Source organism: Aethalodelphis obliquidens, unplaced genomic scaffold (assembly GCF_003676395.1).
Source record: "Aethalodelphis obliquidens isolate GAN/ISIS:26980383/991018 unplaced genomic scaffold, ASM367639v1 scaffold5, whole genome shotgun sequence".
Classification (NCBI taxonomy): Eukaryota; Metazoa; Chordata; class Mammalia; order Artiodactyla; family Delphinidae; genus Aethalodelphis; species Aethalodelphis obliquidens.
The window spans coordinates 14,489,582-14,515,615 of record NW_020837949.1 but is presented as its reverse complement, the minus strand read 5'-3'; the positions used below and the strand labels follow the sequence as shown (position 1 = coordinate 14,515,615).

Genomic DNA, 26,034 nt, shown 5'->3' with positions numbered 1-26,034 from the left:
CCACAAAGTGCCCATGACCGAAGATACAAGGTTTAAAACCAAGATCCTTGTCTTGGATGGATTGGACTGGAGACGTCTGTCCGTCTTGCACAGTCTGGTGGCCTTAATGGCAAGTAAGAATGTTCCTGAAGCAGGTTTCCAGGCCTCACCTCTCTGTTGCATTTTCCCTTACCTCCTTCCCCCAATCCCCTCCCCGCCACACACACAAACTGTCACAGATCAACTGGCTCAATCCTCTGCCCACACCCTCCATGGCCATTTCCTAATATAGCCCCAAACCCACGGGCAGCTCTCCTAAGACGTGCCAAAAATCCACAGGAGAATCGTGGCAGCAGTTGGTGAAAGAATCACCCTCCTTCTCTGGCATTTTACTAACTGCAACTCACATCTGACTGGGTTCTAAAACTCATGGACTCTGGCTCAAGTTCAGAAGGAGAATAATGATGATACCCTAGCTCAGTTCCTAGTTCTTCCCTCTGGTCATGAGTGCGGATCAATTACATGCATAAGGAAAGCCAAACCCACTCTATGGATATGTCTTAACCTCCCTGCTTTTCTGGAAAACTCTTTCCTCACTCAGATCCCTAGAGGGATACCCTTCTTAGGAGAGATCTCTGCTCTTGAGCCCCTGTAGTTGTGTGCATCACTTCTCCACTCATCTATCCCTGACCTCCCCAACCTGGGTGTGTTGCCCTTCCTCTGTGCACAGCCCCTGGGATACCTTGGTCACTGCACTGTCCATGTGGAGTAAATCTTCATATGTTTGTAAGTTCTTCAAGGGCAGAGACCTTCTTGTTTTCACCCCTTTATTCCTGGGTGTCTAGTGCAATGCTTGGCAGGTTGTGGGGCTCAATTAATACTTGGAGGTACAAGAACCAAGTTCAAAGCCAGTCTCTTTCCTCACCTCACCCATCCCTGCCCCCATCAACAATTAAGCTAATTAATTAATTAGGGGAACATGAGTTTGTCCATAGTCCTTTGACTATGAGCCAGAAGAATGTACCAGAAGAATGTACCATGGCATCTACTTATCCATCCTTACACTGACAGAGTAACGTCTCAGACTTCAAAGTATGCCAAGAAATGCTGATTCCTGTGCTATATAGTATGAACTAGCAACAAGAGATTGCTTAAAGGGATTTCCCTTGTGGTCCAGTGGTTAAGAATCCACCTTCCAATGCTAGTCAGGGAACTAGGATCCTACATGCCGTGGGGCAACTAAGCCTGCAACGCAACTAATGAGCCCGCGCACTCTGAAGATCGCACGCCACACTGCGTACTGCAACGAAGAGCCCAAGACCCACAGCGAAAGATCCCGCGTGCTGCAACTAAAACCTGACACAGCCAAAAATAAATAAATAAAAGAGATTGTTCAAAAAACATAAAAGGGGGCTTCCCTGGTAGCACAGTGGTTAAGAATCCGCCTGCCAATGCAGGGGACAGGGGTTCGAGCCCCGGTCTGGGAAGATCCCACATGCCGCGGAGCAACTAAGCCCGTGCGCCACAACTACTGAGACTGAGCTCTAGAGCCCGTGAGCCACAACTACTGAGCCCGTGCGCCTAGAGCCTGTGCTCCGCAACAAGAGAAGCCCGCGCACCTCGATGAAGACCCAATGCAGCCAAAAATAAAATAAATTTATTTTAGAAAAAACATAAAAGGTCACTTCAGACATGACATTAGCTCAGCCTCGTGCAGAGTTTGTTAAGCTATAGTAATTGGCATCAGCAAAAGTTTATTAAATTTAGTGAATAAACTTAAAGGCTCTTCACGGAAAAAGAGAAAGAACCAATCTCTGCCCTTTAGGAAATGACAATCTCCAAAGAATAAAATATGCTTACAAAATTTGAATTTTATAGGCTCTGGATGAAAATTGTGAGAAGCCGGATGATAAAATTACCTGCCCACAAACAGCTCTGTGTGGAGCTCATTCACCATTTAAAAGAGCAAATTAAGACATTTCTAGATCAGTGCTGTCCAGAAGAACTGTATGCAATGATGGAACTGTTCTGTAAGTCTGTGCCGTCCAGTGAAGTAGCTGCTGGACACAAATAGCTATGAGCACTCGAAGTGTGGCCAGTGTGACTGAGGAGCTGAATTTTTAATGTTGTTTAAGTTTAATGAATTTAAGGTTGAACATCCACATGTGGCTAGTGGCCACCATATTGGACCGCACAGCTTGACCATGAAATAAAAGTACAATGACTGCCGTGTGGTAAACTAAGTATACAGAAACTGCCAATGTAGAACTCGCTATTCCGATTCAATAATAAATCCTGGACTTGGTCTATGATGGCCATTTGATGATATCTATGGCAAACACCACTTCCTGTACCTGAGTTTCCTCATCTGCAAAATGGGAATAATTATAATAGTAACTACGTCATACCACCCTCAGTACTGTGTCCCTCTAAACTTCTGAGAATCAACTTGAAATCCAGGTTTGGGTGTGAGGGCCTGTCTGCCTGAGACTCAGGCCAGAGCGGAACTCAGGCGCCATCACCCGTGACCACAGAAGATGTTGGAGTGAGTCCCATGTGCAGGACGGATTAGCCATCAGGTGAATAAAAAATAAAAGACGTCTGCAGATGAAACATCTGTAGTGAAAACAAACACTTCATTAATATAAAAACAAAACTTCAGGGCTTCCCTGGTGGCGCAGTGGTTGAGAGTCTGCCTGCCGATGCAGGGGACACGGGTTCGTGCCCCGGTCCGGGAAGATCCCACATGCCGCGGAGCGGCTGGGCCCATGAGCCGTGGCCGCTGAGCCTGCGCATCCGGAGCCTGTGCTCCGCAACAGGAGAGGCCACAGCAGTGAGAGGCCCGCGTACCGCAACAAACAAACAAACAAACAAAAACAAAAACGAAAAAAACAAAACTTCAAAAGCTCCCCATCACTCTTCAAATAAAACCAGCTGCTCAGCATGACCTGCAAATGTTCACAGACTCCTGCAGGGACATCCAGCCACTGGGACCATCCTTCCAGGCATCGTCCCAGGGCCTCCTACTGGGCTCTCCCACTGGCCCTGGCCCTTCACCCACCCTTCATCTGATGGGCTCCTCCTCAGCCCAGTCTTCCCTGACTGCCCTGCCCCCACCTAAGTAAGCGATTCCTGTTAGTCTCTTCTTCCTTAGCATTTACTATTTGAAACTGTGTATTTAATTTTGTGTTTGGTTTCATGTCTTTGTTTGCGATTAAATCATAAATCTCCATGAGGACAGAGACCATTACTTCTTGTTTAGAGAGGGGTATTTACACAATGGTTAATTGCTTAGACCCTTAGGCTAGGACTATCTGTATCTTGTGTCACAGCCCCATCACTTATTAGCTATGATGCATTAGCCCCTGTGCCTTAGTGTCCTCATCTATGAAATGGAACAATTGTAATAGTACCTGCCTCATGGGGTTGTATAAGGATTAAACAAGTTGGTATATCTAAAGTGCTTAGGAAAAAAGCTAGCATATAGCAAGCTCTACTTTAATGTTAGCTATTATTATCCTTTGCCATTAATTGGTCAATGCCTGGTACAGTGCCTGACACACAGTATGTTCCCAATAAATATTTACTGAATTAATGACTGAATTTCCATCAGGCTACTAGACAAATGTTTTGATCTTTTTTTTTTCTAACCACTTTTGCCATCTTAAAGCAATGACAGTAATCCCTAAAAGTATTCTAAATAATTATGACAGTGACCAGTTAATTTATAGTTAGTGTGATGACCTTTTTTTAAATTGAAGTATAGTTGATGTACACGTTAACTTGTTTTTAAAGATACAGATGCCAAGTTAATAAAGTATCTACCTGCTTCTAGCTTCTGAGAGTCCGTTAAATATTATACAATGTCTGTGCAGTGTCTATAATCTTCTGATGTTCACCATTCATTCTGTTGTTGACATGAAGTAATATATTCAGAGTTTTCTTTGTGATCTGCTCATCCTGTAAGCTTGGAGATAAGTTCGGCTTAGTCACACTGTGGTTGACAACACAGGGTTTAGGTAAAGACGGGGTTTAAGACTTTGAATACTGTTTTATCGTTTAATAGCCATGTAACTTTGGTCATGACTTTTCTGAGCCTTGGTTTTCCCGCCTAAAAATGGAAATGTTAATACCTACTTCATAGTGTTGTATGAAAAAGTTAGATAACCAGGTAAGTCACTCAGTATTATAATTGGCATCTAATTATATACAATAATTATTATTGCTCAATTCTTTGTTGGAATTTCATTTAAGAATTTTGTAACTATGTTCAAAAATGAAATTGGCTTCTAATAGAATTTTTAAGGATTTTTCCTTGTCAGTGTTAAGGACAGCACCTATTTAACTCACAGAATTAAATTGGGATTATGCCGTATTTCTCATTTTTCTAAAAAGGAGTTTTAATTTTTTTTATTACACATTGTAGAAAAAGCAGAATAGGGGCTTCCCTGGTGGCGCAGTGGTTGAGAGTCCGCCTGCCGATGCAGGCGACACGGGTTCGTGACCCAGTCCGGGAAGATCCCACATGCCACGGAGTGGCTGGGCCCGTGAGCCATGGCCGCGGAGCCTGCGCTCCACAACGGGAGAGGCCACAACAGTGACAGGTCCACGTACCGCAAAAAAAAAAGAAAAAGCAGAATATACCAAGAAGCAAAGTTATGAATATTAAAATTATCTGTAATCTCACCACTCCAAAAGAAGCACTGTTAACATTAGACCATACGCTCTTCCAGACACTTCAAATGCATAAATACACGCACACACGCACACACACACACAGAATACTGATATAAAATAGGAACCAGACTGTACATAAAATTTTGTTTCATTCAACAATATATTATGAGCATCTTTTTTCACCTTAGTAAATACTTCCAGGACATCATTTTTAATGGTGGCGTTGTATTCCCATATATGAACCTATCCTAAGTTGTTCAGCAAATTCCCTAATGCTGGACACATAGGTGGTTTCCAGTATTTTACCACCATAAGTAGTGCTGCATCAGACACTGTGCTAGATATTTTATTAGCCCATGTTCATCCTCTACCCGTCTCCACCATGCTATTTGCTTCAGGAAGCTGACCTTTGCAAGACTGCATCGTTGACCTTCCTCCCTCTCCTGTGGGTTTGATCAATGGGAGGTACCAGCAAGAAATCAGACAGCAGAAGAAGAGGGACACAAGCGTATTTATCTCCCCAGGTCCTCCCTGAAGGGTTACTAGATGGTGGTGTCCATGAACATAAGAACTTGAATTCATCTGGTGGGAGGTTCTGTCCTACAGCTACTCTCCCTGGGCTCCTGTAACAGTCCCTTCCTTTGCACCTTCATGCGTAGGGTGGCGTCCCCATCACTGCTAGCCCAAGTACTCCACCGACCCTTGTAGGCTTCCCTGAATCTGACTCATGTCTTTGGAAATAGTCCTTCGTTACATTCTCTCCACTTATCCAGTTTAAGTGTGCCATCTGTTTCTTGCTAGGACCCTAACAAATATAAACAATTTTGTAAGTAAATCCCTCTACATATTTTTATTATCATCACATGATAAATTTCTGAAACTGGAATTACTCGATCAAAGAGATGTATATTTTTACGATCTTGCCAACTTGTCTTCAGTAGACCCTTCCTCCAGCAGTGCATGAGAATGTCAGCCTTCAGACCGCTTGTCCAGCTGGGTATTATAATTTCTTTTCGTCTTTCGTTGTGTTCATAAACACTGCTATAATATGGAGTCATGTCTTCAAAAGTGTGTGTTAGGGGGAGATTACCTATTAATCATTTGAGTCTATTTACTTTGGCTGTTCTTGAATAATTTTTGTGTTGTCCTCTGCTATACCTATTATAAATTGACATGCTAGCCCACACTTGGTCTTTAAGAATTCATTAAAATTTACCTGATGTCATCTTACCCATTTGCGTAAGGGCCGCCTCTACCCCTATGCTCTGTCAAAGGTAAAATCGTTTTGGGGTCACATCTCTCTTTGCAGAATCTTGCCACTCTTCGGACTTCAGTGACGTTGGTTGACTTGTGACCACAGTTCTCCTGGGCTCAAGAAAAGTTATGATTTTGTAGGTTACCTAGCTTTTTCTTGGGACTTCCTACATCATGAGGTGAAGTACAGCTCCCCATTTAATTTTTTGAAACTTTAATGAAATCTTAAGCATCTTTTTATAAAAGCAAAACATCAAACTATCCAATACCCACATTCAATGTGCTAACAGAAAGAATCGATATCCTGCTTCTGACGTGCAAAATGGAAAACTACTTATATAAATGTCGAGAAGTATGAATTGCTTAATAACGAAAAATGTTCCCCAGCTGCCATGTGCACCTGCAGCAATGTTGAAGTTATATAATTTGTGAGTATCTCCAGAACTACTGATTAGAACACAAAGAGGAGGGAAAATGGACACTGGAAACTACTGGGAAAAAGCTATTTCGTTTTGTAAGATTCTATTGCATCCACGCTATCTGAAAGGCAGGACTTGATAAGTTCATTTGTTTTTGTTTACCTGCATGTTTACATCAGTGAAATCCTCTGCAAAGTCTAAAACCACGTTTCCAATGTCGGCACGGCTTTCTGAAGCGATCACCTTTTGTGTTGAGGACATAGTATAAGTGATGTGGAGAAGCATTTCCCTGGTGCCTAAATGGTGTAAATTATGAGCAGAGAGAAGCTTCTAGAGGCCCAGGCAGAGCCCTCTTGCCCAGGTCTAAGGGCAGTACTGATCTAACTCATCTATGTTTTGATAATTAAATGAGTAAAAAGACTTAGAACTGTACTTGTCACACAGGTAAGGTACAGTGAATGGAAGCTGTTATAATTATCACGATTTCTCAACATTGATGAGACATATTAGCTTTATGTATCTTAAGGATACTGATTTAAGTCCCTGTGGCCTTTTATTTATTTATTTTAAATTAATTAATTTATTTTTATTTTTGGCTGCGTTGGGTCTTTGTTGCTGTGCGGGCTTTCTCTAGTTGCGGCGAGCGGGGGCTACTCTTCGTTGTGGTGTGCGGGCTTCTCATTGGGTGGCTTCTCTTGTTGCAGAGCACGGGCTCTAAGTGCGTGGGCTTCAGTTTTTGTGGCCCTCGGGCTCAGTAGTTGTGGCTCGCGGGCTCTAGAGTGCAGGCTCAGTAGTTGGGCGCACGGGCTTAGTTGCTCTGCAGCATGTGGGATCTTCCTGGACCAGGGCTCGAACCCTTGTCCCCTGCATTGGCAGGCGGATTCTTAACCACTGTGCCACCGGGGAAGCCCTATGGCCTTTTATGTAGATTCCAAGTTCCAAAATAATTCTATTTGGTATTTCTTTAAATGTTAACTATCCCTTCTTGGTTGCCAAAAACGTTCTTTATTATTAAAGTTCAACAATTTAAAATATTTATTCAGATTTCTTGTTTTAAACGATAATATTTGACAGGACACTGGGAACATTTTTGAACTTCAAGCTCGGCTTATTTTTGTTTCCAATTCTAGGAAATGCTCCTCATTACAACCCTGATTAAGCTGCTAGTCTAGTACTTCCTCAGAAATTCTTTTTAATCTACAGTTGTTGGCATGTACATACAATGGAATATTACTCAGCCATAAAAAGAAACAAAATTGAGTTATCTGTAGTGAGATGGATGGACCTAGCGTCTGTCATACAGAGTGAAGTAAGTCAGAAAGAGAAAAACAAATACTGTATGCTAACACACATATATGGAATCTAAAAAAAAAAAGGTCATGAAGAACTAGGGGCAAGACAGGAATAAGGATGCAGACCTACCAGAAAACGGACTTGAGGACATGGGGAGGTGGAAGGGTAAGCTGGGACAAAGAGAGAGTGGTAGTGTATATATGTCCAAATATGTACAAATGTAAAATAGATAGCTAGTGGGAAGCAGTCACATAGCACAGGGAGATAAGCTCAGTGCTTTGTGACCAGCTAGAAGGGTGGGATAGGGAGGGTGGGAGGGAGGCAGACGCAAGAGGGAAGAGATATGGGGATGTATGTATACGTATAACTGATTCACTTCGTTATAAAGCAGAAACTAACACACCATTGTAAAGCAATTATACTCCAATAAAAAAGTTTAAAAAAAAATCTACAATTGTATTGCCGTGTCCTAATGCTTAGGTCAATAATTGTGCTGGTAATACTATAACTCTCTTACTCAGTCCTTCCGTGTCTTGAATTTGATTTTTCAATTAATCTTTGGCATTACTGATTGGCTATAGTATAGACTTAATTATATAGTTATATACTTTTACTAAGCATAAAACATTTAAGTATTATCTTAATTTTTATAGCACTTACAAATACATTAAAGTAGTTTTATCCTAATCTGTTTTTCCTCTAGATCTCTTCTAGAGATCCCAAGCAGATCTAACATTCTGCTTGAAATTTGTATTTCTACAGTTGGTTTTGGCTTTGTTCTTTTTGTACTATTACATTTTTTTTTATTGGTCTCAGGCTATTTTCTCCCATTCCTCTTTCTGTGAGTTTTTTTCTACTGATTTTTGATGTTGAAGCTTTTGTTTCAGATGCTTTCATTTGTATTTTAGAGGATTTTGGCAGTTCCAGTAGATACTACAAAAAAGTGTGTTTGCACTTTATAGGTCATCCTTTACACCTTAGAAACAAGCTCCAAAAATGTGACTTTACATTTAGGGCATCAACCATGTTAGAAACCTTCAATTCACATGAATAACCTTTGATATTAAAAAAACAAATATAGAATCATTAATGTACTGTTCTTCTTAATGACATAATTATATCAGTATCTTTATCTGTAAAGTATTTTAATTAATGAAATATGAACCAAGAAGCAAAGTTTAGCAGTTAGCCTCACTTTAATGAGGCAAATGTTATGGAAAATGTTTTCAGCTCTTTTCCATTTAAGAACAGTCTTAGTTTCCTCAATAAGGTAGCAAATGAGAACTGGCTCCTTGTGCCACCTACTTACTCAGGTTTCTTTCCCTGAGAACTTCTACCAGTAATTGGTCAATATCAGATTGATCTTTATTGAACTGTGCAAGGAAAATCACTGGGATAAATCTCCGTGTCCTATTTGTGAACATCTAGTTCATCATGCTCAGTAGACAGTGACTGCCAGCATTGTTAGAAATTTGTTGGTTTTTTTTTAAATTTCACATTAAAAAATATTGTTGTGTTTATCAAAGTAATACTTGTAATTAATTTTTTAAATCATATAGATCATAAAGAAATTGAATCCATAATTAATAACCTTCCAAAACAGAAAGCAACAGGCTGAGATGGGTTCATGGGTGATTTCTACAAAACATTTAAGAAAGAAATTATACCAATTCTCTACAATCTCTTTCAGAGAACAGTAGCAGAGGGAATAATCCCTAACTCATTCTATGAGGCTGACATTACCCTAATACCAAAACCAGATAAAGACATAATAAGAAAATTACAGACCAATTTCTCTCATGAACGTATGTACAAAAATCCTCAACAAAATATTAACAAATCGAATCCAAAAAAGTCTGAAAAGAATTATACACCATGACCAAGTAGGATTTATCACAGATATGCAAGGCTGGGTCAACATCTGAAAATCAATCAGCATAATCCATTACACTGACCAACTGAAAAAGAAAAACCACATGATTATATCAATAGATGCAGAAGCAGCATTTGACAAAATCCAACACTCATTAGTGATAAAAACTCTCAGTGAACTAGAAGTAGAGGGGAACTTTCTCAACTTGATAAGGACTATCTACAAAAAAAGTACAACTAATATCAGACTTAATGGTGAGAAACTCAAAGCTTTAAGACAACGATGTTGTCCCCTCTCAGCTCTTCTTTTCAACGTGGAACTGAAGTCCTTGCTAATGCAACAAGACAAGAAAAGGGTGGTACAGCCACTTTGGAAGACAGTTTGGTGGTTTCTTATAAAACTAAACATTCTCTTATCATATGATCTAGCAATCATACTCCTCGGTATTTACCCAAAGAACGTGAAAACTTATGTCCACACAAAAACCTCCACATGGATATTTATAGCAGTTTCATTCATAACTGCCGAAACTTGGAAGCAACCAAGATGTCCTTCAGTAGGTAAATGGATAAACTGGTACATCCAGACAATGAAATACCATTCAGCACCAAAAAGAAATGAGCCCCCAAAGACATGGAGGAAGCTAAATGCATATTATTAAGTGAAAGAAGCCAATCTAAAAAGACTACAGGGGCTTCCCTGGTGGCGCAGTGGCTGAGAGTCCGCCTGCAGGGGCGGGGGAGAATCCGATGCTAGAGGACACAGGTTCGTGCCCCGGTCCGGGAGGATCCTGCATGCCGCGCAGCGGCTGGGCCCGTGAGCCATGGCCGCTGGGCCTGTGCGTCCGGAGCCTGTGCTCCGCAGCGGGAGAGGCCACAACGGTGAGAGGCCCACATACTGCAAAAAAAAAAAAAAGACTACATACTGTGTAATTCCAACCATATGACATTCTGGAAAAGGCAAAACTATAGAGACAATAAAAAGATCAGTGTTTGCCGGGCAGGGGAGGGGAGATGATAGGCAGAGCACAGAGACTTTTTAAGGTAGTAAAAATACTCTGTATATTAGAATAATGGATATATGTCATTATATTTTTATCCAAACCCATAGTATATACAACACTAAGAGTGAACCCTAAGGTAAACTATGGACTTTGGGTGATAATGATGTGTAGGTGCATCCTGGGACTTCCCTGGTGGTGCAGTGGTTAAGAATCTGCCTGCCAATGCAGGGGACACGGGTTTGAGCCCTGGTCCAGGAAGATCCCACATGCTGCGGAGCAACTAAGCCCGTGTGCCACACCTACTGAGCCTGCACTCTAGAGCCCACGCGCCGCAACTACTGAGCCCGTGTGCTGCAACTACTGAAGCCTGTGTGCCTAGAGCCTGTGCTCCACAACAAGAGAAGCCACCACAATAAGAAGCCTGTGCATGACAACGAAGAGTAACCCCCACTCACCACAACTAGAGAAAGCTTCCATGCAGCAACAAAGACCCAATGCAGCCAAAAATAATGAATAAATGGATTTGCCTTAAAAAAATAATAATAAATAATAAATTTTTTTTAATCTTTAAAAATAAACATCTAAAAAAAAACAAAGTAGGTGCATCCTTGCTAAAAAATACACCATTCTGGTGAGTGATCTTGATAATGGAAGAGGCTATGCATGTGTGGGAGCAGAGGGTATATGAGAAACCTCTGCACCTGCCTCTTAATTTTGTTATAAATCTAAAACTACTCTAAAAAACTCAAGTGTGGGACTTCCCTGGTGGCACAGTGGTTAAGACTCCGCACTCTCAATACAGGGGGCCCGGGTTCAATCCCTGGTCAGGGAACTAGATCCCACATGTATGCTGCAACTAAGAGTTCACATGCCACAACTAAGAAGGCTGCATGCTGCAACTAAGGAGCTGGCGAGCTGCAACTAAGCAACCCACCTGCCAAAATTAAGATCCAGCGCAACCAAATAAAAAAAAAAAAATCAAGTGTACTAAAATGTAGCAAATAATAAATGCCCAACCATAGGACTATGATTAATAAATGATACATTAAAAACTATAATGCAGCTATCAAATATAATTGTGAATGCTTTCAATTATGTGGGTAAATACTTACAAAACAATATCAATCCAGAAGAGTATAATATGAAATTGTATTTATAGTATACTCTCAATATTTAAGAATATGTGCATGGAAACAGACTGAAAGAAATATCCTACATTACTAACAGTGATTGTCTCTACACAGTCATATTATGGGCGATTATATGACTTCCTTCTTAATACTTAATTCCTGTATTCTCCAAAATTTCTACAATATTATTGTATTTGCCCCCCCCCAAAAAAATTCTTTTGGAAAAATATTCCTAAATAATAAGGGTAATTCAAGGATACATAATACACTATTTTAAAACTAATAATGAATGTGAGGGGATGGATGTGCTAACTAACCTTATTGTGGTAAACACTTTGCAATATATGTGTGTATACAGATGTATCAAATCATCACCTTGTACACCTTAAACTTACACAATGTTATATGTCAGTTACATCTCAATAAAGCTGTAAAGAAAATTTAATAGAAATTATAATACGGCTTCCCTGGTGGCGCAGTGGTTGAGAGTCCGCCTGTTGATGCTGGGGACACGGGTTCATGCCCCGGTCCGGGAAGATCCCACATGCCACGGAGCGGCTGGGCCCGTAAGCCATGGCCGCTGAGCCTGCGCGTCCGGAGCCTGTGCTCCGCAACGGGAGAGGCCACAACAGTGAGAGGCCTGCGTACCGCAAAAAAAAAAAAAAATTATAATAACATTACAAATCAATTTACAAAAATTCAAAACAGTACCTAGAATAAAATTTATATTTTGAGAATATAGCAATAAAAAGGAAATTATTACATACACATATAACATATAAATGAAATTTATTTATGAATGTTTAGATGCATACACTTGAAAGTTACCAAATAGGATAAAAAATACATTAAAAGAATACATGGCATTATCAAGTGGAGCTTACTCAAGAATTTAAGGATGTTTTAGTATCATGAAAACCATGAATATAATCATATTAGGTAACTTAAATGATTAACATTATATGATTATATCAAAAGATACCAATTCCTACCAAAAGCTTCTAATAAACAAGAATAAAGGATGTTATTTCCCTTATTATAATAGAGAATATTTGTTTAAAACCAATAATTAACTTCATATTAAATGAGGAAATATCCAAAAATATCTTATTACAGTTTTATTTAACAAAAAGATATAATAGAAATACATAAGACAAATATTTTTGCAGCTACAATTTTATATTTAAAAAAAAAAAACCAGACAAGCCATCTAATACTGTTAGAACAAAGACAACTCACCTAAAGACAAATATTTTGAAAATCAATAGCATTGTGAAGATAGAGATTCCCATACTTAGTAGCAATACAGATATATTTAGCCAAGAAAGAATTTATGCAATAAGGGATATTCATGACCTAGACAAAAACATGAACAAATTATAATGAAAGAAATCAAGAAATACGTCAATAATGAAGACTTAATTCCTTGATGGAAAGAGTTAGTATCATAAACATAAGTCATAAAGAATTAATTTTAGACCTAGACAATTCAAACCGAAGCATCAAAATGATGTTTACCTTATATAACACATTCCTCAGGGAAAAAAGATCCTTTGAATACTAAAAACATGTGAGGAGAAAGAGAATCAACGAGAGCAATATGATACTGAATCAACAGATTCAAACGCAGAGTTTAATTCATTATACGGCAAAAACTATTTAACTACCAAGTGTTATAATTACCAAAAAAGTAAATAATGTTTTTGCTCAAAGCCGGGGAATAAAAGCATTGCAATGCAATGTACGAAGTGCTAGAGCTTTGAGAACACTAGGAGAGCTGCCTGTCTTGGGGTCAGGAAAGGCTAACCTGACATTTTAAATAATCTAATTTTGCCAGGTTTTGAGGCAGGAGGAGGGAAGGAGTGGCACTTACAGGGAGCATCATTTGCAAATAGAGTCACAAGATAAAACGGCACATCCCCAAAACTGCAAGTAGGTCAATACACGCAATATTGGGCTGCATTTTAAGAACTCAATTAAAAGTCAATATTTTAAAATCAGAAAATTTATCCTAAAAATTTCTGGATTTGTGGCTGCTTTTGACAAATTGGATGATACGTCAAATTGGGCCCCGCATTCCCACGTGGAAGCAAGAGGCAGTTGTCCCTTTTAGATGGGACAGTTTGCCACGGCACTTCCTCTATTCCCCCATTCCTCTCACATCCACCTCACTTTATCCATTTATCTTAACTTTCTAGTCCCTGTAGGGATTTGAGTTTTATGACTTCTATCCTCCGTGATGGGGACCAATGAAGGTTATGGCAGAAAAAAGCAATACGATTAGGTCTGCATTTCAAAAGGTCAACCAGGCAGCAGGGGGAGAGAAGGGTGGTAAGCAGATCAATGACATCCACAAAAGCCTATTATATTAAAAATTACAATGGGGGTACCATCCTTGAAGTGGAACAGGGGTCCATCTCGCACTTCCTACAAAAAACTCTCCCAAGACAGACTTGAAAACCACTGAGTTATGAATCTGTAAATTAAATGCAAGAGGTGATGAGGGTTTAGAAAAAGGCGGTGTGTTGGGGATGGAAAGGGGTAGAGAGGATAAAAATTTGCAAGATTTTTAAAGTGGAAAATTCTGCAACACGGGGTAACCAATCTGACACAGGGAATAAGAAGAAAGGAAAAGTATAGGACAATTTGCAGGTTTTTGGCTTAAGTCATTTGGTGCTGACACTCCAAAATAAAGAACAAAAGGAGGAACAAGTCTGGAGGAAAGTCAGTTATTCAATTTAGGGTATTTGGAATCTGTGAAGCCTACAGATGTGCAGCTTCATCTCATAAGCCCTGATAAACTGCCAAAGAAATTCTAATCTGATAACTCTCTAACAGCTGAACCATCAAATTAAAATAAGAGACAGGTATGATTACATAAAATGTTTTTATAGGATGAATACCAATGGAACTAAGATTAAAATGCAATATTATAGAATTGAATAAAATATTGCAACAAAGATTACAAAGGGTCAACAACTTCATATATAAAGGCATAATTATAAGATATATAAAAAGAGGGGCTTCCCTGGTGGCACAATGGTTGAGAGTCCGCTTGCCGATGCTGGGAACACGGGTTCGTGCCCCGGTGGTCCGGGAAGATCCCACATGCCGCAGAGCGGCTGGGCCCGTGAGCCATGGCCACTGAGCCTGCGCGTCCGGAGCCTGTGCTCCGCAACAGGAGAGGCCACAGTAGTGAGAGGTCCGCGAACGGCCAAAAAAAAAAAAAAAAAAAAATATATATATATATATATATATATATATATATAAATAAAAAACACAATAATGTAAAAATCTACTAAGTCTTTTAATGTAAAGAATATGCATTTATACACTATACTGTTTCCATTAAGGATTTAACATGGCTTACAAAAGAAATATAACAGTAAAAGAATAAAACGTAAATAATAATAATAAAATATAAAGATAATTTTTTAATTAGCACCGGAGAAATTGTAACTAAGAAAAAAGAAGCAAATACGCAAAACATAAGAGCTTTCAGAAATACTGTTGTTGGCAAGCAAAATGAAGAGCTTAACATAAGTTGCGTGGCTCTTACTGTCCATTAGGAGAAAACACAGCACCTTCTCACTTTAAAAAGGACAGTTTTGCACACCTCCCCCAATGGAAAAGAAAAGTTTTCATGATTAAAAATTTTCTAGGGGCTTCCCTGGTGGCGCAGTGGTTGAGAGTCCGCCTGCCGATGCAGGGGACACGGGTTCGTGCCCCGGTCCGGGAAGATGCCACATGCAGCAGAGCGGCTGGGCCCGTGAGCCGTGGCCGCTGAGCCTGCGCGTCCGGAGCCTGTGCTCCGCCACGGGAGAGGCCACAACGGTGAGAGGCCCACGTACCGAAAAAAAAAAAAAAAAAATCTAAGTTAAATAAATTTAGCTTGATGAAAAGCTCACTATGTTGGCCCTATTTCTCAAACGTTATGTTATTGCCAGACAGTTAAATTAAAAAAAAAAAAAAAAAACTTTACACACCAACATTTGTGGCTATTAATACAACAAACACAGGAAAGAATTTCACAAAGCTGCTTCTCTGTGGTACCCCTTGATGAAAACAAGGAAATAAACACCAGGTACAACTAAAAAGAGACAGCTGGGTGGGCAGGGGCAGAGAGAAGGGGGGAAGGGAGAAGTCAGTATGGAATGGGCGAGGTATATAGATTTCTGATGGTCCATCCTGATCACAGAAAGAATGGATACAACTTAGAGGAATGTATGAGCTACGCATCCTTCATACTACAGGAATCTGAGACTTTGGTAAAAGAAATGGAGAGTACACAGAGTGAGGTAGAAGTCTCTGGTGAGCACCTGTAAGTTATATACTCTGCAGTGTCGGCCAAGGATGGATCCACGAGAGTTGGATATCATATCATATCCAGTCAACATGCTTTTACGAAAATTAAGGAGCCTATTAAAGGCCAAGTCACATCAGCACAGAGGAGGGCCCCAGCAATTAAAGGGCATGTACAAACTACACAAAATAAAGACACATGGAAAGAAGACATACGGAAGAATATTTACTTGCATATATATATATATATATATATATTTTTTTAACCCATGCCCCCTGCAATGGAAGCACAGAGTCCTAACCACTGGACCACCAGGGAATTCCCGCATGTATTTTTAAAGAAATGAAAATCAAGAGTATCATTCAGCAACTATACGTGAAGCAAAAGTAAAGAATAATGTAAAAACTTAATATTGTGTGGATTTTAAGAAAAGAGTTATATTCAAAATTTGTTAGAATCAAAATATCCCAGAATAATGGAACTAGTTAAGCAAACGATGATACATTAGTGTATCTGTGCATGAAAATGATTACACATGATAAATGTGAACAAATATGGAGAGATGCTTATGGAATATTAAGCAAAAAAAAAAAAAAAGAGCATAAAGTGTATGTAGTCCCTGAATACCACAATGTAAAAACTATGTATATGGGCGTACAGAAAAGCACTTGGCTGGGTCTCAGAACAAGTCCGCAGGAGCCTGCCCCTTTAAGAGCTCTGGCCGGCCAGCCCGGGGAAAGCTCTCAGGAACTGCAGGATTTGCCCAGGACTGACCTCATCTACTCTCAGGTTTTACTCTCCCTTTGCCTGTTCAATGTCTAACCTCATCCTCAACCACGCACCCCCAATTTTATCCTCCCAATCTGGCATTTTCTCCTTCTCCATCTTCTTTAATTCTCACCACAACCTGTGAGGTAGGTATCATTATGGCTATTATTAATAAACGATTAAATGAGTGAATGGTTACAAATTAAATCTCAACAGAAGCTTTGTTTTCAGACCTTCCAATTGGACAACGTTCTTCTTATTTCGCTGACATCCTCTAAGGTTTACCTGCACATGGCTTCTTGGCTGACGCAGCAGGGCCAGAGACCAGAGGACCAGCCTCTGCAGCCCTAGCTACGTGTACTCCTTGTTTCTCAAGGCCCTGGGAATGCTCAGCAGAAGAAGCTGAATTATCTAAAAAGAAGAAGAAAAAGATGAGGTTTCCTGACATACCCCTTTACTCTAAATTTCATTCTACGTTGGGATCATCAGCCCAGCTAATCAGATCACCGATAAAACTCCCAACACTTTGTATTTGGAGAGTTCGTGTCTTCCGGAGTAAAATATACATATATATTTATATATCTCAACAGCAAGCAGAAAGTCACATTTCATAGCTAGGAGAGACCCACTAAACAAGACCAGATCAAGAGAATAACAGGCCCTACCCACAGTACAGGGCAGAATGTCCCTGCCACCATTTAGGGACACAACTACACAGCCTCTGACACTGGTACATGCAGAACCCTCCCTACCTTCAAACCACCACTCATAGTCGGCCACTACCATCCCAACACAAGAAAATTCCATAGTAAAGCTTAGGGACTCTGACTTTGATGATCTGGTTTTCCTATCAGCAATTCTCCAAAGTCCACCACCCAATGAAACTGATTTTCAGCTATAAGCAAATCTAATGGAATAAGTACTCTTGCATTGTGATTTAAGAAAACCAAGCCACACTTTATAGACCTTAAAAAAGGACAGACTATGTGGCAATATGAGAAGATATTTATGATGTTGTAGAACGTGAAAATGAAAGATACTAAACTAATGCAGACTTTGACCACCACTGGACTAGTATTTTCTAGTAACAGGACTGAAGGGCCTGTAATTAAATAGTACCAATTATTATGGATTAGAGTGAGTGGAGTCATATGTGATTTTTATTTTTACTCTCTATTTTCCAAATTCTTCTGTAATGTGGTTAAAATTTCCTAAAAATTTAAGAAAAAACTTTAACTCAATTTAATAAAAGAAAGCCGTCCCTACATTATCCTTACCTAGATTCTAGTCACTAGCCCACCTCCCTCCTCTTTTCACCTACCAAAGCGGTTAAGACTGTTCTTCCTACTTCCTGACCCCCAACTTACCGAGGAGCTACACTGTTCAAACACTTGGGCAGAGGCTATTAGCTGGCAGCGCTGAAAATAAACTCCATCCCTTCCCTCCTTTGGTTAGAACCACAGCTCCGTATCATAGAATGTTGACTGATGAAGCTTCCCCAAGGACAGAGCAGCAATTAACCTAGGAAGTGCTTTTTCCCCAGACTCACTCTCAGCTCAGCACTACACTGTTGACAGTGTTTTGTCTACCTCTGAGAGTCTCACCTTTATTTTCAAGCATCTTGTGCAGCTTCATGTGCTTGTAGGTAGCAATTATCTGAAAATTAACGACACTTGGAATATTCAATCCTTGGTCCTGCAGCAGCTGTAGGGATGTAGCGTGAATTAGCTGATGAGACCGCTTGCACTTCGGCAGCCTGCACTCTCCCCTGACAAAGGACTTGCACACGTGAAACTTGTTGCATTTATCCTTGAGGTTGCAGTAACCATACAGGGCTTCACCTTTGTTGTAGAGCAAACAGACCTGGTACAGAAGTGAAGCAACACTTAGGACATTCATTTTCACTGTATCTCTTAAACCAATAAAGGACAGCTTCTCTAAATGGCACCTTCTGATCATCAGTGGCTATTAAAATCATTATGGGGGCTTCCCTGGTGGCGCAGTGGTTGAGAGTCCGCCTGCCAATGCAGGGGACGCAGGTTCATGCCCCAGTCCGGGAGGATCCCACATGCCGCGGAGCGGCTAGGTCTGTGAGCCATGGCCACTGAGCCTGCGCGTCCGGAGCCTGTGCTCCGCAACGGGAGAGGCCACAACAGTGAGAGGCCCGCGTACCGCAAAAAAAAAAAAAAAAGTGGGCAGAAGATCTAAATAGACACTTCTCCAAAGAAGACATACAGATGGCCAAGAGACACATGAAAAGATGCTCAACATCACGAATTATTAGAGAAATGCAAATGAAAACTACAATGAAGTATCACCTCATACCTGTCAGAATGGCCATCATCAAAAAATCTACAAATAAATGCTGGAAAGGGTGTGGAGAAAAGGGAACCCTCCTACACTGTTGGTGGGAATGTAAATTGGTACAATCATTATGGAGAACAGTATGGACACTAAAACTAGAGCTACCATATGATCCAGCAATCCCACTCCTAGGCATATATCCAGAGAAAACCGTAATTCGAAAAGATACATGCACCCCAGTGTTCATTGCAGCACTATTTACAATAGCCAGGACATGGAAGCAACCTAAATGTCCATCAACAGAGGAATGGGTAAAGAAGATGTGGTACATACATGCAATGCAGTATTACTCAGCCATAAAAAAAAAAGAATGAAATAATGCCATCTGCAGCAACACGTATGGATCCAGAGATTGTCATACTGAGTGAAGTAAGTAAGACAAAGATATCATATGATACTGCTTATATGTGGAATCTAAAAACATGATACAAATGAACTTATTTACAAAACAGAAATAGAGTCACAGATGTAAAAAAAAAAAAACAACTTATGGTTACCAGAGGGGAAAGGAGGAGGGATAAATTGGGAGATTGGGATTGACATATACAGACTACTATATATAAAACATAACTAATAAGGACCTACTGCATAGCACAGGGAACTCTACTCAATACTCCGTAATGACCTACATGGGAAAAGAATCTAAAGAAGAGTGGATATATGTGTCTGTAAAACTGATTCACTTTGCTGTACAGCAGAATCTAACACAACATTGTAAATCAACTATACTCCAATAAAAAATTTTTTTAAAGTCATGGTGATATAATATACAGCATAAAGAATATGGTCAATAATACTGTAATAACTTTGTATGCAGACAGATGATTATTAGACTTACCATGGTGATCATTCCGTATGTATTTAAACGTCACACATATGAAACCAACATAATACTGCACATTGATTATACTTCAATCAGTAAGCCAAAACACGGTATGCTGCCTGTGATTTTGATGCCAATTTTCTAAAATGAACCCATAATTTTAGTGCAATTCCTACCTCCCCCAAAGAATTCCTATAAAATAGTTTTAGGAATTTGAATGATTCCAAAGCTCATCTGAAAAAGGAAAGAAGTGAGAATCAATTAATGAAAAAAAGAAACAGGAAGCCAGAACAGTTTTTTGAAAAATATAAGCATTAAAATAAAAATGTAAAAAAACTCACAAAATGAGTGTAAGTTAAGGCTTCTACAAGACAGTATTAAGCACATATGGTCTTAATTGCTCAGCTCTAGTAAATCTTGAAGCAATAGATTATTCTGACTTGGGGGCTAGGTCTAGGATCTGTTTTCTTTGATCTCCTGTACATTCTGGAACCAGTATCACACAGTTTAATGAAAGTAGTTTATATTTTAAGATATGATGGTTTGAGTCTCTATGCCCAGTTTATTACAAAAGGATATATAACTCAGGAATAGTTGGATGGAAGAGATGCATAGGGCAAGGTATGTGGGAAAGGGTGTGGAGCTTCCATGCTTTATCTGGGCGCCACTCTCCCGGCACCTCCACATGTTCACCAACCTGGAAGCTCTCCTAAAGCCATCCTTTTGGGTTTTTTATGGAGGCTTCATTACATAGGCATGATTGTTTAAATCACGGGCCATTGGTAATTGAACTCAATCTCTAGGCCCTTTTCCCTCCCAGGAGGTGGGAGTGGGACTGAAAGTTCCAACCTTCTAATCACATGACTGGTTATTAGGGAAACCAGCTCCCATCCCTAGGTTACCTAGAGGCTTTCCAAAAGTCACCACATGAACATAACAAAAGTCACTTTTTATCGCTCTCACGTTTGAAATGTACACACTGTTATATTTAAAATGGATAACCAGGGACTTCCCTGGTAATGCAGAGGTTAAGAATCCGCCTGCCAACGGGACATGGGTTCGAGCCCTGGTGCAGGCAGATCCCACATGCCACGGAGCAACTAAGCCTGTGTACCACAACTACTGAAGCCCGCACACCACAAATACTGAGCCCAGGTGCTGCAACTACTGAAGCCCGCGCACCTAGAGCCTGTGCTCTGCAACAGGAGAAGCCATTGCAGTGAGAAGCCCGCTCACCGCAACGAAGAGCAGCCCCTGCTCACCACAACTAGAGAAAGCCCACGCGCAGCAACGAAGACCCAACACAGCCAGAAATTAATAAGTAAATAAATTAATTAATTTTTAAAAAAAGTAAAATGGATAACCAACAAGGACCTACTGTATAGCACAGGAAACTCTGCTCAATATTATGTAACAACCTAAATGGGAAAACAATATGAAAAAAATAGATACATGTATATGTATAATTGAATCACTCTGCTGTACACCTGAAACTATCACTACAGTGTTAATCAACTATAATCCAATATAAAATAAAAAGTTAAAAAAAAAATTTAGGAAATTCCAAGGGTCTTAGGAACTCTGTGCCAGGGGCAGAGACAAAGACCAAATATATATTTCTTATTATAAATCACAATATCACAATACTTGCCCCTTATTGATTTTTTATGTGTACTGTACCTATATTACATACTGAATCTTTAGGAGTGTGGCAGAAAGGAATCACCAGGCATTTTCACACACGAGACGTGAGGTACCACTCCTGCCTCATCCACTGTGCTTGTCCAAGGTCCCTGCTGCCTAAGTGGCCGTGTTTTGTGCCACATGCCAGACACCTCCAGTTCCAGATGATTAGACCGAAGGCAGGCAGGCTCCTATCTTAAATGCAGCTAACCCATCAACTGCTCACAGAACACTGACATAGTCTAGTATGACAAGATGAGGCTGGACCCAGGGTACTCGGGTAGAAGCCATAAAGAAAAAAATGCATTAAGTTTAACAACCGAAAAATGTTAAGCTTCTATAAGTCAAAAAAACTCATCAACACTAAAGGTAAACAGAAGTTGCACTGCCCCTTCTCTCTGAGACAAAACAGACCGCCCCCCCCCCCCGCCCCCCTATAGCTGCCGCATCCTCCTCTCCCTTCCTGCCAAGATCTCTCTCGTAATACTTTCTTTGGGGATTCCAACCCTTCCGTTTAAAAAATTCTTTGTGTATAGCTAAACAGATACAAATGTGCTAATTCTGCCATTATAGCAGTTATAATGGGTACCTTTGGAACAACATAATGTAGTTCCAAAACAATTCAAATTAATATCTAAAGCCCCCAAAAAGTAAATGGGGGGGATATTTGTAACAAATGTGACCAAAAAAGGGATCTGTATCGTTAAAGACATCTTATGAATTAACAGGAAAAGACAAACGCCTGGATAGAAAAGTCAACAAAAGTATAAACAGGTAATTCACAGAACACAGGCTTCGTAATCAGACAAAACTAAATTCAAATCTGCCATTTTCTATGTGACCCTGGGCAAGTTATTTAATCGAGCCTCAGTTGCCTCCCCTGTAAAATGGGGACAGGCATACCTCACTCATAGGCTATTATTAATCAGCTAAGGTATACGAATTACTCAGCATTCAGTAAGAACTCAAAAAAAAACAGTAGCCATTATTATTATTTCTATACCACACTTCTTGTGTATAAAAGCCCAATAAAATCATAGACTGCAGAAAGGCCAGCACTGTATCATACCCACCCCCCCTTCCCCTCAGGCTGTCCTCTGTAAGCAGATTGTTGATGTTCTCCCCTGACTTTTTTCAAGGTGCAGACAATATGAGGGTGACTCCTTAGTGACTCACCTCTGGTAAAAGGCAGGGGTCATTCTGCAAAAGAAGGATCCGAAGCTGGGCCTCATTGAGACCAAACAGTCCCTGGTTTTTCAGGACTTGGATGTTGACAGGTATGTGGATATCATGAGAAAGGGTGCAGGTAGACCTAGAACACAAAGGTCTAGATCAGAGGCCCAGATGAAGGAGGGGCCAGACTGTCAAATCCCTTCCCTAGGGTCACTTTCAACTTGCTGGTGAAGTTACGCAATTTTCCATGAAACCATGGATACTACAGTCTAATAAGCTCTGATAATAAGAAAGCTGGGATGAAGCAACTCCCCTCCCAGAGCCATTTAATTCTGAATGAGGATGCTTTAAGGCCAAAGGGACCTCTCCCCCAGTCATCTGCCTTGACAGAGGGTGCCCGTGGGTGGGTTCTGCAGAGGACCGCACTGGGCCTTCTCCACCCCAAGCGGCTGCGCACCCCACCAACCACCAACCTTAAACAGAAAGCATGCCTCCTCCCCCCACTCCGCTTTGGGGGGCTAGAGGAAACCGAGGAAGACTGGAGTTAGGAGGCCGCCTCTAACGACCTCTTCCAAATCATCCAGCCCTCAGTTTCCTGGAGCGGGGGAGGCAAACTAAACCGCTCTTTCTAAACCTAGAGAGCAGACTCGCGTCTGTAAAACTGTGCTCAAGTGGGAAGGGCCGATCTCTGGATAAAGGATCCATGAATCTCATGGGGTCCTCAAATGGCCCCCAAAGGGCCACTGGTGGAAATGAACGCAAAAGTCCCAACCTGTTTATTCCGGCCGTGCTGTGGAAGATCTCGGGGGGGGGGGGGGGGGGGAGAAGCTGCAATGTGGGGCGGGGGAAGCTGTTGAGAAGTCCAAGTCCCGACGATCTTCCGCCTCATTCCGCAGCTGGGAGCGCGGGGAGGCCTCCCAGCGAAGGACCCTGAGAGGCCCCTTCCCGGGGCTTTCCTTCCGCCCTTCCGGAGGGGGGCGTCAGGCCCGGACCAACGACCCCTTTTCTTACTGCTTAGCTGGGTCCCGCTTCCGGCTGGCCAGGCCAGGCCCGCGGCCCGTGCGCCCTGACCGCCGCGTCCCGCCCGCCGCCCCGACCCGTCCGCAGCCTCACCAGCAGTCGCGGTTCGGGCACTTGCCCATCATGTGGCGGCGGCAGAGGTGCAGCTGGTCGCAGGCCTGGCACTCGCCGCGCTGGTAGCGAGCGCAGAGGCGCGCGGAGGACACAGCCACAACCCGCCAGGCCGAGGGGCCGCCGCCGCCGCCGCCGCCGCCCGCGCAGCCCTCGCCGGCCGCCACCTCGGCCTCGGCGTCCCACGGGTCCTCCCGCACCTCCACCTCCTGCAGCAGGAAGCGGTCGGGCCCGGCCTGGCGCAGCACGTCCCGCAGCCGGGCCTCCGAGAGCTCCACGTGGCCGCGCAGATCCTGCAGGAACATGCGGCCGCCGTGGGCGCACAGCACCTTGGTGAGGAACGAGCATACCGTGGGCTCCGCCATGGTCGCGGCCCGGCTCCTTGTGCGGAAATCCGAGGCGGGCAGACTCCTCCCAGTCACGTCCACGACTACAAACCCCGTTCCCGGGGCGGGCCGGGGGGAGGGTGGGCGAGGGGCGGCCGCCCGCGGGCCGCGGCGCAGAGAGGCGGGACCCGGGGCCTGGGTCCACCCTGGGCGCGGATCGGGCGGGGACAGACTTGATTGAGCGCCTGCTCTGCGCCAGGCACCCTTCAAGGTTAAGTCCTCGTCTGGAGGGGCTCGTAGAGTCGGGGGGAATCTGAGATACTGGTAAGGGCTACAAAGAAGATGAAACAGGGAATGTGGTAGAAGTTGCCTAGCTGGACGGCGTTAGGTAGCTGGGAGAGGAAGACCTCAGGACCTAGCCACCAGCCACACTTGAGCATTTGAAATGTGACCAGTGCGAGTTGGAACGTGCTTCAAGTGTGAAATACACATACACCGGATTTGGAAACTTTAGAATGCAGAGTGTAAACTTCATATTCATGATGTTAAACTGATAATATTTAAATAAAACATTATTATAATTTCATCTGTTTCTTTTACTTCTAATGTAGCTATGAGAAAATGTAAAATGGCTCACTTTATATTTCTGTTGGACAGCACCTGTTTAGACCTGTACATTTACTAAGGAACTATCTTTTTGCCCAACACCACGCTGATTTAATGACTATTTTTTGAGCCAACCGCTAATGCAGCAACAGAGTATAAAGATGAATAAAACATAATTGAGGAACTCAACTAGCCGAGTTGCTGTCTTAACAGGGCGGTTGTGAGGATTAAACGAGTTAATGTCACATAAAGAAGCCAAAGAGGAAGGCCACTTTAGCTTCCAGATGCCAGAAGACCTTCTCTGCCGTGTTAAGAAATTTGGATTTACGGAAGACTTTGGGAAGCTACTGAAGGAATTTCCGCTGGCAAGTGACAGTGATCCCTCTGCCTAGAATGCTCTCCCGCACCCCTTTCTAGATGTCTCCTTTCTGTCATTCATCTCTGAGCTTAAATGTCTTCTCTTTAGCAAGGCCCTTCCTAAAGTAGCACCCAGGTCTCTGCATGGAACTTATCACTCATGTCTTTCTTCTTACTTATTTATATATTTGTAGGATTCAAACGTGTGAAAGCAGGAATTTTGTGTGTCTTATTCCTTGCTGTATCCCCAACACTTAAAAACAGTGCCTGGCTATATTGTAGGATAGGTGTTTTTTATTTTGTTTTTGTTTTTCAAAAAAATTTGTAGTAGACAATTTTTCAAGCAGGAAATTAGAGGACAGTGAAATAAGCACCCATATATATCTATTTCCTCGTGTTATAAAATCTTAACACTTCGTCTTATTTTATTTGCCTGATTGTTTTGGCTGAGAACTTGTAAGTTTCAATTTCAATTTCTAGATAATTCAATCCTAAATACTTCAGTAGGCATGACTTTTAAAAATGGTAAATTTTCCTACATAATCCTAACATCATTTTCATAATTAACAAAAGTAACTGTAACTTTCCTTAACACTTCTAATGTAGGATAGGTGTTTTAGAAAGATCCCTGGCAGTAATGAGAATGGATTTCTAGAAAAGCAGGACAGGATAAGGAATAACAGAAGAGAAACAGGAGTTGAGGGATTATCATCTCAATTTTTATGGTGTTGTTTGCAGTGGGCAATCCAAGAGAAGATGCTCAGTGGGCAGGTGTATTTACAAGTCAAGAGCTTAAGAAAGATTGAAGAGACTATCTATTTGAGTGACATCAGAGTACTAGTAATTGGAGCTGTGAGAGTTGATAAGGTCAC

At 41.6% G+C, this 26,034-nt stretch overlaps 2 protein-coding genes across 2 annotated transcripts in view; both read right to left on the bottom strand.

The window, feature by feature from the left end:
* Positions 1 to 6,590, bottom strand: part of KIAA1549 (KIAA1549 ortholog) — a 163,908-nt gene extending 157,318 nt beyond the window's left edge. The window contains exon 1 of the mRNA XM_027102761.1: positions 6,492 to 6,590. Within this exon, the coding sequence (XP_026958562.1) occupies positions 6,492 to 6,590 (99 nt within the window). The remainder of the gene's footprint in view (positions 1 to 6,491) is intronic.
* Positions 6,591 to 15,412: 8,822 nt separating this feature from the next.
* Positions 15,413 to 24,556, bottom strand: ZC3HAV1L (ZC3HAV1 like). The gene is made up of 4 exons (XM_027101780.1): positions 23,856 to 24,556; positions 22,746 to 22,881; positions 18,304 to 18,562; positions 15,413 to 17,110 (listed from the first exon to the last, which is right to left on the bottom strand). The coding sequence occupies exons 1-4, from the start codon at positions 24,236 to 24,238 to the stop codon at positions 16,974 to 16,976; spliced, it is 915 nt and encodes a 304-aa protein (XP_026957581.1). The 5' UTR covers positions 24,239 to 24,556; the 3' UTR covers positions 15,413 to 16,973.
* Between the last annotated feature and the right edge of the window lie 1,478 nt (positions 24,557 to 26,034).